Source organism: Ambystoma mexicanum, chromosome 5p, assembly GCF_040938575.1.
Source record: "Ambystoma mexicanum isolate Mex_15411 chromosome 5p, UKY_AmexF1_1, whole genome shotgun sequence".
Classification (NCBI taxonomy): Eukaryota; Metazoa; Chordata; class Amphibia; order Caudata; family Ambystomatidae; genus Ambystoma; species Ambystoma mexicanum.
The window spans coordinates 914327325-914347137 of NC_090930.1; the positions used below are offsets into that span (position 1 = coordinate 914327325).

Genomic DNA, 19813 nt, shown 5'->3' on the forward strand with positions numbered 1-19813 from the left:
GAATCCATTTGTTTATACTCCACAATCCATACCATCATCTCACCCTAATTTGGAGGGGGCAGCAACTTTGGTCTCATGTCCACTCTCCCAAGTACGCCTACCACAGACGTCAGCAGAACCACACTTTAAGCAATTTTGTTTTATCATGTACTACAAATTAGAACCCTGTCCAAACCATTTGATCCCAACCTCTTCAGAGATACAGATTGAAAGGGTTATCATGGACTACTGGCAGATCCAATAATGGAGTTTTTCTATAATGAATCTGTGCCATAACAGTGCTGGTCCTCTTTGGGGTGAAGTCTAGTCTGGGTCTAACTCACGTTAGAACCTCTAAAGCTGGAGGAGAGAATCGAAGAACATGTTTGTACTTACTCCAAGTCTGAGGTGAGCTTAGGGTCGCTTGGGCAATGCAAAAGTACTTCACTAATGCCCCTGTACTTAAGCCAAATTGAGAAAACCCTTGTCATGGCTGGTACAAGCAAGTAAAAAGGGCAGGGAATCAAGAGCCTAATTTAAGAAACCATTCTCCTTGCAGGCTGATGAATATGCAATTTAATGGTCTTTAATTAGCGGAGGCTGAAAATCAAGGATTTGATCTCCAGATCACAAACATGTCTGTAGGAATTGTAAAATATATTTTAGAGGGATGAGAAAATCCGATTTGCCTAGGCAAGGTTAAACAAGCATCATCAAGGGACTGTCCATCTTTTGGTGACTGAAAAACATTGCATGTGCATTTACGGAAGTTGGCAACGCAACACAGGCGAGAGAAATGTACATTTATTAAGGGAGACCCATTGTTTTTGCCAGTGCGTGTTACTAGTTTCCACCTCTAAGAACAAATTGCTTTGCTTTTCACAATCAACGCCATTTCTTTTGAGCTCTCATGACAGCGTGTGAGAAGGCGAGCCAGCGTTTACGCCCTTTTTTGGATTCTTAGAGTTAACCCTCCCTCCCCCTTTTTGCAAATTAGGAAAACAATTCAAAGCAAGACCCTCGCATGCATGGCCATGGAAAACCAGAGCGCTTTTTTTGTAAGAAAGGATTAATAGTTTGGTTTGGGGGGGCCCGACTGGTGACCCACGTCTCTAAACACAAGTGGTGGTAGAAGGGACTCAACCCAAAAAGTGCGGCTTCCATTTGTAAGTACTGATAACGGTTGGACGAGGATAGAACATTACCATAGGCACCAAAGGAACAGCGAATCACAAATCAGAAATTGCTTTCCATTACTGTTTGCTGCAAAATACTCGGTTTGTACCTGCAGGGGAATTTGTGGTAACATGCACAGAAAATGTGTATCTCATACCGTGTCATTAAAATTGGTCAAAACACCAACCAACACTGTGCGTGATTTTACAAAAGTGGCCCCAATACCCCAGAAAAGTGGCCCACACTTGCCAGAGGCGCTGCTGCTTTGGGCATTGTCCTAAAAGCCACAGCAAGCCTGCCGAAAATGTTGTGCTTGTTATGGACCGCATTTCACAGGATGCAAGATTTAACTCCGTATGCAGTTTTTTTGTTGTTACTTTTGTGGGCGCGGTGATCTCGCTGCACGTGCAAACAAGGGATGCTTCCTTCAGCCAACTCGAATAATTGGTTGAAATCGTGCACTGCACTAATATCCCAATTTGTTAATTACGTATTCTGGTCTGTAGCAGCATTACAAGTAGAAAATAAATTCATGTCGGCATAACAACATACAACCACCCTACATAAACAAAACCCCGCAGGTGAAATGCTCGATTAACTTCAGGCCCGCTCAGTTTGTGAGATTAGGTTCAAGACACGGTCAGCGAAACACATCACCCATGTTACTCAAATTCAAGCAGCCACATTAACTAAACTAAACAGCCCAATTGCTTTATAATATGTAAAGCGATTTCAAAGGTAGTGAAGTCAATATGCTACCTGTACGTCAGGAAGATTAGACCTTAGACAGATTTAAAAAAAACGCACAACCTTACTGAGCGCACCGCAGTGACCCTTCCTTTAAGCAGATCTCCTCACTCACTCCAACGTGCATCAAGTACGCATTTTGAGCCGTTAATCTACTAGAGGCCCTCTAAACGGCTGGTTTCCTTCCGGATCAAATATGCGTCACTGCCCAGCTGGCTTTCTAACCTGCTAACGTTGCAGCTACTCCCATTCTCTGACAATGCCTTTTTGTGTATTGTATAACGTTCCCGTGTTCATTATTACCCAATTGTTTATTCAAAACATGTGAGGAATAGATACAATTGCGCAGAATATCTCCACATATTTTATTCCCAGGTGAGTTTGTGTTCTGAACAAATCACCACTATGTTCACTCTTGAAGTAAGAGGAGCTTAAAAGGTAGCGCTTTCAAAAGCTTGCTTTTGGGTCCTCATCAGCTCGTGGGAGTTAATTTGCGTTGTTTTGGTAAAACGCACAAGTTGCTCTGGCGAAGCAGCAGTCGTATAATATAGAGACACATGTACAATGTTCTCGTTTACAGTTGTATTCGACTAACAAAAGGACTTTGAAAATCAGCAAGAAAGCGTACCATATTCGATTTTTGTGTGGCAGAAAGACGGTTATTGGTATGATCCTGCAAACATAGATTAGTACATCCAGGAAGGGTTTTCAACTCGAAACACATTGCATTCTGGAAGATGTAGTTTTTATTCAATTTGAAATGTTGACACCTGTCTTTTTTATATTTTAATTTGGAACCTGTAATGTCTGGGTCCCTCCCATGGTTCGTGCCGTGTCACATATACAAACACACATGACACATGTCATTAAAATAAAAGGGCAGCACGGCTCACCAGCCCTACTGTGACAAGTCCACACAGACCAAGAAGAATCCTAACCCACGACTATACACTCAACCCGAAAAGATGGGTATCCAAAAATCACTGCTGATGGATAAAATATATAAGCAAGAAGAAGACAGACAACTGTGTGGCAGTTGAACACCCGATTCACTGACTCCCGTGTTCATCCAGACCAAGAGTGCATGAGGGGGCCTCGCCCTATCTGGGGCCCCATAACAATGGAGATGAGCGTCCAAGAAGCTTGCAAGGGACCTGACCATAAGCTTATGGCTGAGAGCTCCCGCCATATGAAACTCCCAACTCCTGTGTCTGATCTAGTCCGACGACCGTTAGCCATGCTGACAAGGTCCTGAGATGCTCGGGTGCCCGCCACTGGAGTCCCCAGTGTGGGCTTGCAAGCACCACCCATAATAGGTCAGGGGCAATCCTGACGACCGTCGTTGAGCACAGCAAGGTCCGTGCACCTGCATCTGGAGCACCTAGTGCAGACTCAAAACCAATGGTTGGCTGGCATGAGATAGCTCCCAGCTAAGGGGCATGTGTAGCCGTGAAGAGGCCTCTGCCGCAGAGACATTGCTAGGGGGGGGCTTAGGGGAGTATAGCCCCGGGTCTTTTGGTAGTAGCCCCGGATAGAATCTCAGGGGCTACAACCAAAAGGCTAGCTAGCCCCCAGTCCCTACAGACCTGACATTAGCTTAGCCCCAGATCTTTTCCAGACCTAGCAACACCCCTGCGTCTGAGGCATCGGAGAGGGAGAGCGTGATGCTGGTGGCACTGTTGTGCTAAGTTTGATCTCCAGCCTGGGAGAGCACCATGCAGCACGGTTGCTGCTCGATAATGAAAGTGCTCACAGCAGGGTGAGAAAAGGAACAATCTGATCACCATTGTTCAGTGAAGAGGGTTTGACAGCGCTATAGCGCTGCAGCCCGGCATCCCTTGCTCCAGAGGGTGCCTGTGAGCCTGGGCACATAAAGTAGCTGCAAAAGAAAACTCCCTCCAAATGTGAGAGAACCTTTTATCACCTGGCCGCGCTACCGCAGGGTTTGGCCTCAAAGTCCTGTAGCGGAAGTGGCCCCGCTGCCTCTCCAGAACAGTACATCAGATTTTATCCAGCTACTAATGTATGAAGAGCTACCGCACGTGTTGCATTTAGCCCAGTCACTGACGTACGTTTCGTGGAGAGGTGTTCCTGCGTATGGGTGGCACATTTAAAGTGTACACGGTGAAGTGTCAACCAGAAGCTGTGAACTGCCTGTAGGCTTAATTCGGCCTCGTAAAAGGGCAAGTCAGTTACATAACATGTTCCTGGAATAATAAAATGGTTCTTGTCTGTGTGCTATGCCCAGTGCCCACTGGTGAAGTTTTTTGAATGTATGTGTTTTTGTACTTTTTGCCCAATCCTAAATGTGATCAAAGAATGAAAATACATTTTTGAGTGTTTGCACTGCTATATGTACTTTTGCACCATGTCATTTTGTTTAACTTAAACTTGGCATCGGAGGTAAAGTCTAGGTCCCTCCAAAGGTTCATGCTGTGTCACGTGTACAAATACACGTGACACATGTCATTAAACTAATAACCTCTCTCCCTGGCTCTTCAACCACTACCTGGCACCTATTGCTCACTGCATCGCTACTTTCTGTTCCAATGTTCAATGTTATGCGGATGACACTTGACTCTCTTTCAGGCTCTCCTCAGCCACCTCGGCTTCTTCTCTCATACCAGACAGTCTGGTGCAATGCCGCCAATGATCTCTGCCTTAATGCCAGTAAGGCTGAGATCCTCCTCATTGGGACACCCACTCTCTCCTTTCCTCTCTCTCTCTGGCCACCCACTCTGGGCCCTCTTCCTGCTCCTTGCTGTGAAGCTAAGAACCTTGGTGTCACCTTCTACTCCACCCTCTCCTCCTTCTCTCCTACATCTCTGACGTCTCTAAGACGCCAAACTATCAGCTGCACCTCCTCAGAGGCATTCTTCCTTTTCTCACTTTTCCCTAGAAGCTCACTGTCTCCACAGCTCTGGTCCGCTCTAGGCTGGACTATTGCAACAGCCTCTTTCTAAATCTTCCTGCCCCTACTCTTCGCCCTTTACAGCTTATCCAGAACAGGATTGCGAGACTTGTCCTTGGCCTCAAGACCAGGGATCGTATCTCTCTAACTCTGAAATCTCTCCACTGGCTCCCTGCAGCTGCAATGATCAAATTCCAGACCCTCTGCATTGTCCGCAAGGCTTTCTGGGGCATGGGACCACTCTACCTCCAACGTCTCTTCCAAAACATCTTCCAACTTGAGTGTCAGACGCTTCTCCAAGCAGAGAGTTGGGGGCAGAGCTATCTCCTCAGGTAGGGCCTCCCTCTGGAACGGCCTCCCTGTCTCTCTCAAACTTGAGCAGAACCACCTCCGGTTCCAGAAGCAACTCAAGACGTCCCTTTTCACTTCCTCTTTATCTTCCTCTCCCTGCTGATGCACCTGACAGGTCTGCGCACTGGTCACCTGGTTACCCTCTGAACTCAGGCCCAGGCTCCTGCAGGTCCATTTGCCCTCGCACTGCCTTCAGGCTCCTTAGCACTTTAGGGTCTGTATCTGCAACTCTACAATCCCCTTCTCTCTGCACTTATGAGCCACGCGCTGGCTGCACTTGTGAGTTAACTGCACTTCCCCCTTCCGCTCCCCCCAGCACTTCTCCCCTTCCCCCTACTAAGATCGTTATTTTGTCCTCCCTTGTTTCCCCCCTCTTTGTCTTGTTGTGCCTAGAAACACTTGTGTACAGGCGCATTATAAAGGCCACATCATATCATAAAAGGGCCGCAAGGCTGCCCGTGTGGCAGTTGAATGCCCAAGTCACAGACTCCTGTGTTCTTCCAGACCGAGAGTGCAGGAGGGGCCCGGCCCTATCCGGAGCCCCATAACAGTGCCGTCTGCTCCAAGCCTGCAAAATGTTGTTGACTAAAGAGCTGGAACTGGTGACAGGTAAACAAAGATGCTGTGAATGGCAGCCTGACTTATCAATCGAGGCAGGCCCCCTTCACAAAACGGTTTCCAAGAACACATTAGACACTGAGGCACACCAGAAGTAGTCTATGATGTATACGTTTATGTATTCTCTGTTTTATTAAATATTAGTGGAAAAGGGCCCTGTAGTCTTCATTGCTCTAGTCCTACTCTTGCTTGCCATAGTTCTTAGTTGTGAGGTCCCCACCTATATCTCAGAAATTCATTCCATCTTTTTACTAATAGCTATACCTGCCCCAACCCTCCACCGAGAGTACAATACTCTCACACCCCCACAATATGTTAGTTCATTACCTACCAACTCATGGAAGGTTTTTCACAGTGAACCAGGACAGGGACCGGCACACCCGGCCTGAGTCCTCTACCAGAGGAGGGAGCTGCAGCAGCCATGCCCTCCTCCAGCCTCAGCCATATGCCAAAAATGAGCAAAGAACCCAGAATGCCATCCAAGGTCATGGCACCGCTCCAGCTCCAAAGCCGTCTGGTTGTCCCTCTGCAATGACGAGGAAAACCGAAGGCCCCGCACACAGCCCCACTCACCTATGCCCGGGCGCAGAGTGATTCCTCGACCCAGGAAGAAGAAAGCAGAGGGCATCCTGGTTGACCCACTCAGCAGGACTGGAAGCTCAACCAGGCCCCTGCCCTGCAAAAGGGCCTGGAAGACCAAACACCCCAACCCCTATGCACCAATAAGCCCAACACGGAGTGCATCGGTAAGGGGAACCTACAGGTGGCCCTCAAAACCATCCAGAGAAAGGAAATGGCTGCAGCAGGTGGCCCAGCCACCCACCCAAGATCCTGACACGTAGGCAGGAATATTAAACATGTTGTCGGGGTTGGGAGAGTATTGCACTCTCAGGTGAGGGGTGGGCCAGATAGGCATCAGTAAAAAGAGGCAGTGGATTACTGACGTACTGGGATGAGGAAGAGGGACGTCCAGGCAGATGGCCAGAGCAGAATTTTCCATTTGTCCAGATGGATCTTGCACAGGTCTGTATTTCACCTGCTCTGACCTAGGTTTGGGATTCCAGTATTGGACCTGTTTTTTTGCCAATAGATGCTCAACTGGCCTGATTATGCTCCAGGTTACCATCTCCAGGGGCTTGGGGAGTAGATGCCTTGAGGCTGGACTGGCCCAAAGGGTCTTCTTCATGCATTTCTGCCATTTCTGCTGATTCCCAAGGTGCTGCTGAAAATTGAAGACTCTGGGTCCGCGATCCTTCTGGTGGCAATGGTGTGGCCAATGCGCTCCTGGTATCCCCTTCTACTCGACCTAGCAGTGGCTCCGGGATGGTTCCTGCCCTCATCTCCCATGCTCACTCTGAATGGGTTTGGATCCTTCCGTCTCTCAGATTCCAAATTGTGGGTTTTGAAGGTTTAAGTGCAGACAGGACACAATGCTTGACTCCACAGTTGGTGATGGCAATTGATATGTCCAGGCGACCCTCAATTCTGAAGGTACATTGGAGGTACTTTGCACAGTGTTGCGCAAGGAGGTCTGTGCAGACTCTTGACTGCTCAGTGCCCATGATTTTGCAGTTCCTGCAAGACGACTGGGACACAGGTTTGACTGTAGCATCTCTTAAGACACAATGGGTGTCGATACAGGCTTTCAGCGAGCACCAAATTCTCAGGTATGGCTCTGAGCCGTTGGTCTCCCGGCTGTGGAAGTGTCCTATTGTCCAAGCGAATATTGAGTGACTTTGTGCATTCTTGACACTTCAGGCTGTCATTTTCATAGGGATGAGGGGGGCATTCCTGGGAACCTCTCTTCACTGGGAACTTTAAATCGAGGACTGAATGCAAAGAGAGAGACTTCTGTTCACCTGTGGGAACACAGCAGGACGTGAGAGGAGAAGCGGAGACCTCCAGAGGCTGCAGAAGCAGAGGAGCGGGAACCAGAGAGAAGCCAGGTTGAGACTTGCATACAAGTAGGTAGAAGTGGAAACAGCATTTCCGGAACACTGCAGAGATGCTGGGAGTGGAGATAAGCTCCCTAGATGTTCCAAGCTGCAGGACTGCGAGGACAGTGCTTACAGTGCTCCAGGGAAGGCAGCAGAGTGAAGCAAAGTCCTTTGTAGAGGAACCTGATGCAGTGAAAAGGTGGCGCGAGGCAACAAGAACCAAAGGAGATTTTCCAGCACCATACAGAAGCCGACAGACACTCCACCAGAAACAGGTGAGTCTGCCCAGAAGGCAGGGGGAGCCCGGGGTGTGTCAAATGAACAGCAAAAGCTGGGAAAGTGTGTAACAATTGAAGGTCACAGAATAAGGGAAGAGAAACTGTTAAAGAGGCAAAGAGGCATTTCCAATATTCAAGAGAGCATTATCAAAAGCCAAGTTATCAATGAAGGGAATGCATGGTTGTAATGAACATTGTCAATAGGAAAACAAGCAAGTCAAGCAAGCATTGTCAAGAGTCAATATGATATGAACCTGACAAAAGGTGGCAGAGGTATTGATCAAACGAGATGAAACAGTAGATGAGTTTCCTAGCAGGAGAGTGTACTGGGAAGCTTATACTGGCTTGTGTGAAATAACAATAACAGAGACTGGGCCTCATTACACGGAATGCAGTAAAATACTGCCCTTACCGGCATGGCGCTATTAACGTGTCTGCCTTGGCAAGAGGCCGCTAATTGCATGCCATTATGAGTACACGGACACAAGCACAGCGCCATGCCGGTAATGACCCTACCGCCATGCCGCTAAAGACGCGAAAAGACACTTAGCGGCACCGACAAAAGTGCTGATAGCACTTCCGACCTCCAGCAACAGGCAAATAGCGGTGACCGCTATTAGCGGCCACCTTAAAATTGCGGAAACGGAAATAGCGTCATCGCACAGGAACGGGAAAGAGCACGGCGGCCATCTTTAAAAACACAATTCATTGCCATCCTCTGCCCTCAAGATGTGCTTCCACACCAGTGCCATACCAAACCATCAAGGATCCTCTCACAATGCCCAAGGCGATTAAGAAAGGTGCGGATCGGCAGCGGAAAGAAAAAAGTACAAATGAGGAGCTCATCATGCTTACGGAGACACTTGCTGCAAATGCGAATGTGGTCTTCGTGAATGACATGCGGCGGGAGACCCTGATAAAAAAAAAGGCCATCTGGGCAGAGGGATCCCAGAAAGTCAGTGCGGTGGGCAACACCACCCGCACTGTGATAGACTGCAGGAAGTGGTGGGACGATCTCCGCCTCCGGGTCCGCAGCATAGTGGCTGCAAATCGGAACCTGGCCATTGCCACAGGAGGAGGTGGCGGAGATTCACCAATCAAACTCAGGGAGTGGGAAGAGGCCTGCTCTAGCACAATTGGTGTTGAATGCATAGAGTGAGTTGGCGACATGGAGCGTGGTGTGCCCAAAACATCAGATGGAGGTGAGTGTCCACATGAAAATATGCACTGTGAAAGGTGAGGCACCCCCCAAATGTGAGCCCAGAATGAGCTCATGGATGCGGCCACAAACATACATGCACACAACCCTGCCCATGTGAGTGTCACACCCCAACACACACCCATGCACGCATCACCACAGACACGTGCCACCCAGACCCATGCATGAATGACCCACCCGACAGTCCCATGACCTGAATGCCCACTAATGAAGTCCCAATGCATAGAACAGCATGATGAATAACATCTGCATGAAGCACGTTGATCCATCACCAATGCCATCCCCCTCTTTGTCCCACACAGGTTCACAGACCAACAGCGATGAGCCTGACACTGCAACACACAAGAAACAAGCCAGGGCACAGGAGGCAGGGAACACCGCCGGCACATCAAGGGGCACAGGGAGGAGTGCGCTCCTGCAGAGGCGCAATCAAAGCAAGCCAACCACGTCAACAAGACGTGAAGCTACGGCTGCAACAATTGCTGCACCCACTGCAGTGATCCCCCCAACACAGGAAACACCCATGAAGGGCCCACTGTCTGCTGCCAACAGTTCGACCGGTGAGGCAGCAGCCACCGCGCCGATGTCCGACGTGGAGGAGACCTGTGACTTGCCCATGCAAATGCACACCTCCAGCCCCACCCAATCCAGGGAAGCAAGCCCACGTCCAACGTCACGATCCAGCAGCCATGGCCGGTCTGGCGACGAGGCCATGGCAGGGTGCTGGAGCCCACAGCTGCACTCACCTGATGGCCGAGCCATAGATCATGTTGCGGCACCCACCCCACGAGCAGGACACAGTGGCCATGACCTGGCCACCATCAGACAGTGGCAGGAGGAGATCACAGGGCTAGTTGGCCAGCATGTAGATGAGGCAGCCCGTCTGAGGGAGGAGTTAATGGAGAATGCAAGGCAGACGAGACAGGGCATGGAAGCCTGACCAACAGGCTCTGTGAGGAGATGGCACAACTGAGGCAGGTCCTCACCCACATAGCGGACGCTATGGACTGACAGTATCCCCCACCACCACAGGAACAACCAGACACCTCCTCCTCTGCAAGCTCGAGAGAGATGAGCCCCCACCGCCGCTCCTTGCGCACCACGTGGCGCACACCCTCCCAACCTCCTAATGGTGGTGATGATGATGGGAAGTAGGGCCAGCAAGATGTAGCTGGCACATGTACAGCAGGACATCAATGCTGTACCAGCCACACATGGGGGTGTTGTGGGGGGAGGGGGGAAAGGGTGTTTTGGGAGTGTTGTGGGGGAGGGGGAAAGGGTGTTTTGGGAGTGTTGTGGGGGGAGGGGGAAAGGGTGTTTTGGGAGTGTTGTGGGGGAGGGGGCAAAGGGTGTTTTGGGAGTGTTGTGGGGGGGGAAGGGTGGTTGCATAGTTGGGGCCATGCACTTTTCCTTCTCAATATATGTTTAATACACTAGTGACAAGTTAAAACACAGGCTTGGACTTCATCATTGTGTATGTGAACTTTATTGGGGGACAGGGCCCATTGTCCGCTTCACCACAAACACCAGTGCACTAATATCCACTTCCATCCAACAGAGTTGAACCATGTGATTCAGAATATTTGGTTGATCAGATGCTGACGCACACCGCGTTCCTCCTGGGCATCGCCTCTTGCATGACCTGCAGCCCCATCCCTTCCCTCCTCATCCCCATCATCATCCTCATCAGGTGGTTGCATTTCAACGTCAGGGGGCAGTGGCACATTCCGTCTGATACACATATTGTGCAGCGTGACACATGCCATGGTGATCTTGGCCACCTTCTCATGGCCGTACAGGAGAGCCCCACCCGCCCTGCTTAGGCACCGGAACCGTGTCTTCAATAGGCCAAATGTCTGCTCAATCACGACGCGGGTACGGGTATGTGCACTTTTGTATTCCTCTTCGTGCCTGTTCTGTGGGTTCCGTACAGGGGTAAGGAGCCACCTCTTCAGGGGATAGCCAGCATCACCTGCATGGGTGGAACAATGGGGACTTGTTACTGTTCACCTCAAGTGCAACCTGTACATATCACACTAATCAACTTTGCATTGTGATTTGGCATCCACGAATCCCAGCATGCATGGAGACGATCTGTGTAACTGCAATGTGAGAAGGTGAGGTAGTCCCTGCAAGTGGACATGCACCATGCATGCCTCCAGCAGTTACTGCCATGTCCTGGGTGAGGACAGGTCTTAGGTGTTCCTGGGCCGAGTCAAATTTGGTACCACACTGCTAGTGTACTGCCATTCTGAAATCGATGTCGCCATGCTGTGAAGCGTAAATTCAGTAGTGGTGTCGGGGTGTGGTTCAGTACAATGGCTACAGGTGATCCCTTTGCATGCACTCAAGGGCGCATAGCTGTAGTGATGTTGTGCAGTGCACATTTTCTATTTGCATATTGGTTCCATGTCGCGGATTTGTGTCATATGGGGTGTGGTATGATGTGCAATGTGCATGTAGATGGATGTGTCATGTTTGGCATCTTGGATTGTTTTCAATGTTGTGCAGCTTCAAATTGCATGTGGTTTTGTGTCTGGTCAATTGTGGCCTGCCTTGGTGGACATTGGCGTACATCTGTATGTCCATTTGTTCTACGGACGACAGTCCACAACCAGTTGGAGTATGCACCCCCCCTTCACACCTAGTTGGAGTATGCATCTCTCCCCCCCCTTCACACCCAGTTGGAGTATGCATCTCTTCCCCCCTCCTTCACACCCAGTTGGAGTATGTATCTCTCCCCCCCTTCACACCCAGTTGGAGTATGCATCTCTTCCCACCTTCACACCCAGTTGGAGTATGCATCTTTCTCCCCCCCTTCACACCCAGTTGGAGTATGCATCTTTCCCCCATTCACACACAGTTGGAGTATGCATCTCTTCCCCCCCCTTCACACCCCACATCACACTGCCATGTGGCTTGCCCTGCTACTCACCAAGTAGCCACAAACGTTGTCCGGCTTGTTGCTCCATGTAGCGTGGTATCGTTGAGTTCCGCAGGACCATTGAATCATGGGTTGATCCGGAAAATCGGGCACAACAATGTGTGATTATCTTGTGTGAGTCACATACCATTTGGACATGATGGAGTGGAATTGTTTTCTGTTTCGGTAGACAGCTTCATTGTGATGTGGGACCACCAATTCCACATGGGTACAGTCGATGGCCCCGATGCAACTTGGGATGCCTGCCAGTGAATAGAAGCCAACTTTGGTGTGGGAGATCTCCTGGGCAGTCTGTGGCAGGGATATGTTTTCACTTGTGTGCTTCAGGAGGGCATCGAGCACCTGGGTCAACGTGTGTGAGAATACTGGTTGTGAGATGCCATGCATCTGCCCTATTGTATGCTCGTAGGTGGATGTGGCCAGGAAGTGGAGCACAGTTACCACCTTCAGTAGAGGGGGGATGGCAGTTCCGATGTCTATGAGGCTCACAATGTCATCATGTATCATGTCCACGATGCTGGTGATGGTATCCCGGTCGAGACGGTACAGAGTGTGTATCTGCTCAGGGGTTAGGTTGAATGGACTGGCTCGGATCCTGGGGATTGGTGGCTGCCTCTGTGGTATTACTAGGTGACCTGGTGGTGCTTGCTGCACCTGTCTCGCCCTCCTCCTCCTCCTGCGTCTCCTCTGTGCTGCCTGTTGTTGTTGGTGCTGTAATGCAATCATGTCCTCCAGCCCATGTAATGCTGTTATTATTGGAACCATCTTGGTGTAGGAAGGGGTGTGGGAAGGGGTGTGGTGTGCTCCTTTTGTGCTGCCACAGTCTCCATTGCCTCCACCTGTGTTAATTGTGTCCACCTGTGGCAGGTGGGAACACTGCTCATGTCTCTTAACGGGTGGTTCGCGATGCCGGTATTTACGCCATGCCGGTATGGGCTTTATGGGGCTATTCCATGCCGCTATTAGCATGTCCGCATGACTTGTGATGGTGTGCTAATAGCGCCATGCCGCTATTAACGGGACGAGGGGTCGCGCACATGCAGCCTAGCCGCTATTAGTGGCACCGTTCTTAGTGGTGCCGCTAATAGCGGTTGGTCGGGTCGTAATTGGCAAGGGTTTTTAACAATACCAGTATTCCCTTAACGGTATTGTTATTCCCTTACCGCATTCTGTGTAATGAGGCCCCCTGAGTTTCCTAGCAGGAGAGTGTACTGGGAAGCTTATGCCTGTCTTTGCAAGTAAGAGCTACACGTGAATGGTGATAAAGCAAGATATAATAAAGTATCAAGGATATGTGAATGAAGTCAAGCCACACTGAAAAGCTGAAACTGTCAGATGATTCCTATGAAGCAAATACAAGTGAGGTGTGTTGGTTGCATGACCTGTAATGGGTGGACCGTGTGGTCTGACAACTGCTCCTTGACCAATTACACCCACCTAAGGAAAAGCCACTTTTGTGATTGAACCAAGGAAGATATATGTGAACTGCAATTAAGGAACTAAACTCTATACATTTGTGAAAGGTGTCTAAACCAGAAGAGATGCAGAGTATCACAGGGATTTGTGTTATTGGGAACATTGAGAGATCTGGAAGATTGTGTTATTCGAGTACATTGAGAGACTTGAAAGCATGGGGAAGGGAACCCCTATTTGATAACGTGAGCTATTTGAACCTTGGGGAAGGGAAAAGTCTTTAACATCCAAGAGGTGGAAGAAACTCTGAACTTTTAATTGAACACTTCTTATTTGATGCTGACATACCTACTCATTGTATAGAGATAGATGTGAGGACAAATATAGGTTTTGGGCGCAGACAGACATTTGACAGACATTTCTTTGGACTTCCTGACACAGACTATCATTAGTTTAATTTAGGAAATCCCATCTTAGCATAGGGCAAGTTAAGCATTTTTTCCAAACCCTATTTTTAGTTTGTGTCGTAAAACTCTACTCGTTGTCTGTGTATACTTCATGATGCCTTCACAAATGGTGTCAGGAGAGGGATGTGGCTCAACCGAAACAAGTTGAGGAACCCTAACATCTGAAAAGTTAAGTCCCAAACTGTCAGACCCTTAAATAGCCACAGAAGGCTCTACTGGGTTTTATATATGCAGCAGTATTGAAGAAATCATTCTCCCAGTTGAAAGAAGACTAATACCTACTGATCTAGTCTTAATTTCACCCCCAGATACATACTCCCAAGAAAGGGTTAACATGGAGATTTGGAAATGATGTTTTAGCCAGAGGCATAGACCCAGACTTCAGAGGTGATATAAATGTTTTACTACAGAACCATGTGAAATATACCTTTGCAATCCATTGGGGGAGATAACATTGCACAGGGGGAGCTCGAAAGAACCGTGTTTCCCAGGGTAAAGGAGGAGGCAAGGAAAGAAGTAACAGAACAGGGCACCAGAGGCTCAAAGAAGCTGACGAAACACCTCATACCCCACAAAAACATGAACACAGTAGCGTTATAGAAGAAGAACCTGAAACTCTTCCCGACCTAGCCTTTGCCCAAAGGACTGTTTAGCTGAAGCCTTCTTAAAAGTACTACCAGAACGAGACACAGCAAAATACACATTATATCGACAGTACCTGTTTTGGTCTTTTATGTAGCTCACTTTGAAGCGAATTGCTTTCATTGTTTAAAAAGAAAACAAGCATTGACAAAGTTAATATTTAATGTTTTTATATTGGCGTGGTAAAGTTAAAGTTTACTGGTGGTGGTGATGCTGTATTAACTTGGTTCAAGACTCTTCATTTAAAAAAGAAAACACGCATTGACAAAGCCAATAGCATGGGGTCTTTTATATTAGCACTGTGAACCATAAGGGATCACCAACTCGCTATGGGCTAGAGAAACCGTTTCTATGTTTGTAATCACACGGTATAAGTTAAGACACAAAGTAGAACTCTGTTGTTGAGTCAAATGTTGGCTTTTTTCCCACAGTTTATGCTACAAAATCTTGACACCCTCCATACCCACCAATTCCCCTTTGTCATAATATATTTCTGACTGTGTCATGCCCGAGCATGTTTGCCCTATAAGCGCTAAACATTCAGATGCAACCAGATGTTATAAACCACATTTTTTTATTAACATTTAAAACAGCAATTTTCTTTCAGATTTTATTTGCATTAAAATACTTGAACAGTCCCAGACGTATTTATAGGTTTATAATTTTATATTAAAGCTATATCCATCTATACACGCTAACTCCCTAGTCTGAGTAATTAAAATTATAACATCATGACATCATCTATAGTACTATCTATTAAATGTATATATGCTTAATATAACATTAAAGGCCAAACCCCTCTCCTGCGTCATTGCCAGGTCACTCTGCAAAAACCCTAAGTTCACAGTCCCTGTCTTCAGAGCTCACTTTGCCCTCCATAGTCCGTCAAGCAGCACAACATCCTGCTGTTCCAATGTTTACATCCTTTTCATATTAAATTTATATTTACTTTATATCAAATTGAATGATGCCCACTTTATATCAAATATACATTTCATATCAATACGATATCAAAACAGTTTTATATCATTTTTATATAAAATGTATATACATTTAATATCAAACCCCTATCAAAAGGAAGGTGGTACTTAGGCCAGAAGTAGGGTGCTTTCCCACCTGTAAAATTTAACATCATGAGAAAAGGGGGCCCCATTAACCACTTTCCCCAATAACGAAGATCCCTTGGGAGTGTAACTCAAACAAACACCAGACTATGGGAATAGAATAGGAATATTGATCATCTGCAATCGTTGAAATATAATACTGAATTTCAATAACAACTCACATGTTTCTTTTGTTTACCACATTACATGTGACTATTTAGTGAAAAACTTTGAGTTGTCCTTGAATTTTAGTTAGAAATCACTGGACCTATCCTTGAACATTTTCAGATGCACTTTATGGGCCGAATTTAAAAAAGCATTTTTCAATGTCGCAATCCCATTGAAAAATACTATATAAATCAGGCTCCATGCCTTCCTTGTTCATTATTTTTCCCTCACACTGTCACAATTCCTAATAGACCATTCTAAGTTTCAGTTTTCTGTTTTGATCTGTTTATTGATGCCCAGCTGTATGCAGTGCCTTAAGTGGCACTACAAATCGAGCTTGGGCTCATTAAGGGGGCGTGGCCTAACAGCGGGGGTCTTGATGGCCCGTTAGGCCACGCCCCCTTGACGAGCCCCGGCTCAATGGGCTACTGGCACCCCTGCCAGGCAGCCTTTTGTAGAGATTAGCACCCTCTCCCCTATGGGGGAGAGGGTGCTGATCTCTGTATTTATTTTGTATAGGCTTGCCTGGCAGGGGACAGCGCCTGCCTATTCAGCCTTAATGGTGGTGCTGCCCCTCGCCAGCTGGGGAGGGGCAGCACCACCATTAAGGCTGAAAGGGTGAGGCCACTGGAAGCAGAGGCCTTTTTCCTAAATACTGAAACTCCCGCAAATCCGCGGGAGCTCCAGTATTTAGAAAGCAAGGCCTCTGCTTCCAGCGGCCTCACATTTCTCCATAATGGTGGCGCGGGCCGACGGGAATCTCTTGATTAAAGGGATGCCTCGCAGGTGCGGCGCCACCATTATGGCTGAAAGGCATTTTTTTCTGTAGGCTGAAGCTCTCGCACACGAGCGAGAGCTTCAGGCTGTAGAAAAAAATGCCTTTTCGTGTAGTGGCCGGGGCTGTCAGGGGAGATTACTGGGCCCCGGCAGGGCCCCGCCTCAAAACGAAATTTCGGAGACTGCCGGGGCTCAGCCCCGGCAGGCCCCGGCCCACTTAAAGCCCTGGCTGTATGACTTAGACATTGGAAACATTTTCATTTTTATGAACATTGTGGATGATTTGTTCAACTGTTCTCTTGGCTCACTTTTCATCCTCTAAGTGCATCATTAATGTCTACCACAATGGCACTGTCATGGCTCAGGGATCTCAACCCAACCTCTTCCTTTTTGACCGGCACCTACGGACCCTCATCAACTTCCTTCCTACTCCTGCTACTCCTCCTTCCTCTCTATCTCTGCACCTCCTTCTCCTCCTCTTCCGATGGGTTTACCACCCCCTGCACTCCTCCTCGGAAAACCTTCAAAAGGTGGTGACTGCCTTCACTTAGCTACTCTGACTGCTCGTTCTGCTGTCAAACATTCCTCAGATATCTGCTTCCTTCTTCAAGACTTTGAGCCTCATTACGAGTAGCGCGGTAAAAACGGGGTCATTACCAGCATGGCGGAATGAGCAGGTCCGTACTCGTATGACGCTGCTAATAGCGGGTGATTACGAGTGCGCAAGCAAGCGAGAACCCCCATACCGGCATGCCGCAAAAGGCCCTCCAACCCCCCGATAGCGCCATCACGGGACCCGCCGATACCGGCACCACCTAGGAGTAACCCCTAAATACCGACCCGGTAATACCAACAGGCTAATACCGGGCTCGTAAAACCGGACCCGGAAATAACGTCATCGCGTCGGAACGGGAAATGGGCCGGCGGCTATCTTTAAAAACACAATCCATTGCAATCCTCCCAAACTACCAGTTGATTCCTGTTGAGCTCTGTGGCAATACTCTGAGGATGTCCAAGGCTACCCGGAAGACCAACCCCCGGCTGCGGAAACAGCGTTTCTCTGACGCTGAATTGAACATGTTAGCGGACACTCTTGCTGCACATGCAGACCTCAATAAATTGCATGACATGAAGCATGAGGTCCAGCAGAAGAAAAAGGACATCTGGCAGGAGGTAGCCCGCAAGGTGTCGACCACCCCACGTACTGTCAGGGACTGCCGGAAGAGGTGAGACGACATCCGCTTGAGGGTCCGCAACATCATGGCAAGCAACAGGAGGGCGGCCATGGCCACTGGTGGGTGTCCCCACTCTCCTGCAAAAATGATGCCCTGGGAGGAGACCGCAAGCAGCTTCATAGATCCAGAGTCAATCGAGGGATTCGGGGAGATGGAGATGGGTGTGGTATCATCCCCAGAAGGAGGTGAGTGACCCTGCAGATCCCTGTAGGGGAAACCGTGACATAGCACAAGTGATGTGGAAGAGAGTCTAGGCAAGGCAATGCATGTCCCAACACCCACATTAACATATCCAAGTCCAGATTGCGGGTCAAACCCTGCGAGACAGAAATGCATGCTGAGTGCCAATCCCATAACCAACACACGGCCATCACACCTGGACCATGCCCATGTAACACATCACACAAACCCCAAATCAATGGCATGCCACCTGCCATGCAGTGAATGCCAAAATGCCCCCTCAGAACACCCTGTGTGACAAACCTGTAAGACATGAATGCATGATTGAATTAATATAGAACAGCACACTTGTATGCTTCTGGCATATAACACCATCACTGATGCCCTGCATCTCTTTTACCTCCCAGGCAACGATGAGGAAGATGCCAGGCAAGACAACACCACAAGGGCATCCACGTCCCACCCCAAGAAAAGGGCTACCGCCACCACCATCTCCGTGGCAGCCAAGCAGGCCACACCCACAGCCAGCGTGCCTGACCGAGCCGACACACAGACAACAACACCTGCTGCCAGTGTGCCGGACACACTACAGACCCATCAGCCCACACCAGTTGAAGGGGAGTCCCTAGATGCACCGGCCACCACTGAGGAAGACTTGGATGGCAATGTGGACCAGGAGTGAGTCACAGAAGTGACATGTCCACCCAGCTCAAGCCCCGTGTCCACCCCCCGCCCCATATCGAGCACTCACCCACCTACAGCAGTGCCGATCCCTGCCTCGATGACTCGGACCTGAGCACCATCGAGGAGGACAGCACCCAAAATGCAGGCCCCATGACTGCACCACCCACCACTCCAACTCCCACCAACACCCTCGAGTCACGTCTGTCGAGGGTGGAGGCCCGACAGGAGGCTATGTTGGATCTCCTGCGGCAGTACATTGCCGATGGAGAAGACACCAGGCGGGGAATCGCCACTGCCATTGAGGGGACCACAGCAGCCATTACAGCAAACACAGCCGCTGTGACTGCGTCGGCTGTGCTGATGAGGGACTGTCTGGGGGCAGTAACACAAGTCCTTACTTCAATCGTGCTCCACATGCAGCGGCCACGCCTTTGGGGCAGGCGTGGAACCTGCCACCGACTCATCATCAGCCACCACACCTGCTTCCTCAGTCCCCACCAGCCCTGTGCGCCAGACCCGAAGGAGTGCACGGCACTCCGAAATGCCACCCCCGGACAGCAAAAAATCCCACAAGTAGTGTGGGCGGACAAGGGGAGTGGGACACATGGTTGGGGGTGAAGGGGAGCACTTTGTGGAGTATATTGGGGGGGTTTGGAGTTTGTTGGGTGTGTATGGGAGTTCACTGGGGGTTCTTGGAGTTTGTTGGGTGGGTATGGGAGTTCACTGGGTGTTCCTGGAGTTTGTTGGGTGGGTTTGGGAGTTTACTGGGGGTAGGGGGGGAGTGGTCACATTTTTGCTGTTTGGACTAATATACCCGTTGTGTGAAAAAAACATTCAATGGCTGGACATTGTTCATTTTGTGTGTATCCATTTAATGTGTGACGGTGTTCAGTGGCCAACTCCCAACAATCCCTGTGTGCATGTCCATATGGACCCAGTGTGTCCCTGACACATGTCTATCCTAGTCCCTGTGGTTCAGAAATA

At 49.0% G+C, this 19813-nt stretch overlaps 1 protein-coding gene across 3 annotated transcripts in view; it reads right to left on the reverse strand.

The window, feature by feature from the left end:
* The window catches only part of LOC138481725 (maternal DNA replication licensing factor mcm6-like), an 860230-nt gene extending 858127 nt beyond the window's left edge, over window positions 1-2103 (reverse strand). The window contains exon 1 of one of the 3 annotated variants that reach the window (XM_069613836.1): window positions 1966-2056. Coding sequence is in view for 1 of the 3 variants with exons in the window: in XM_069613835.1 (XP_069469936.1) it covers window positions 1971-2029 (59 nt within the window). In the remaining 2 variants the exon portion in view is untranslated. The other 2 variants (XM_069613835.1, XM_069613837.1) reach the window with 2 other exon arrangements.
* Window positions 2104-19813: the final 17710 nt, after the last annotated feature.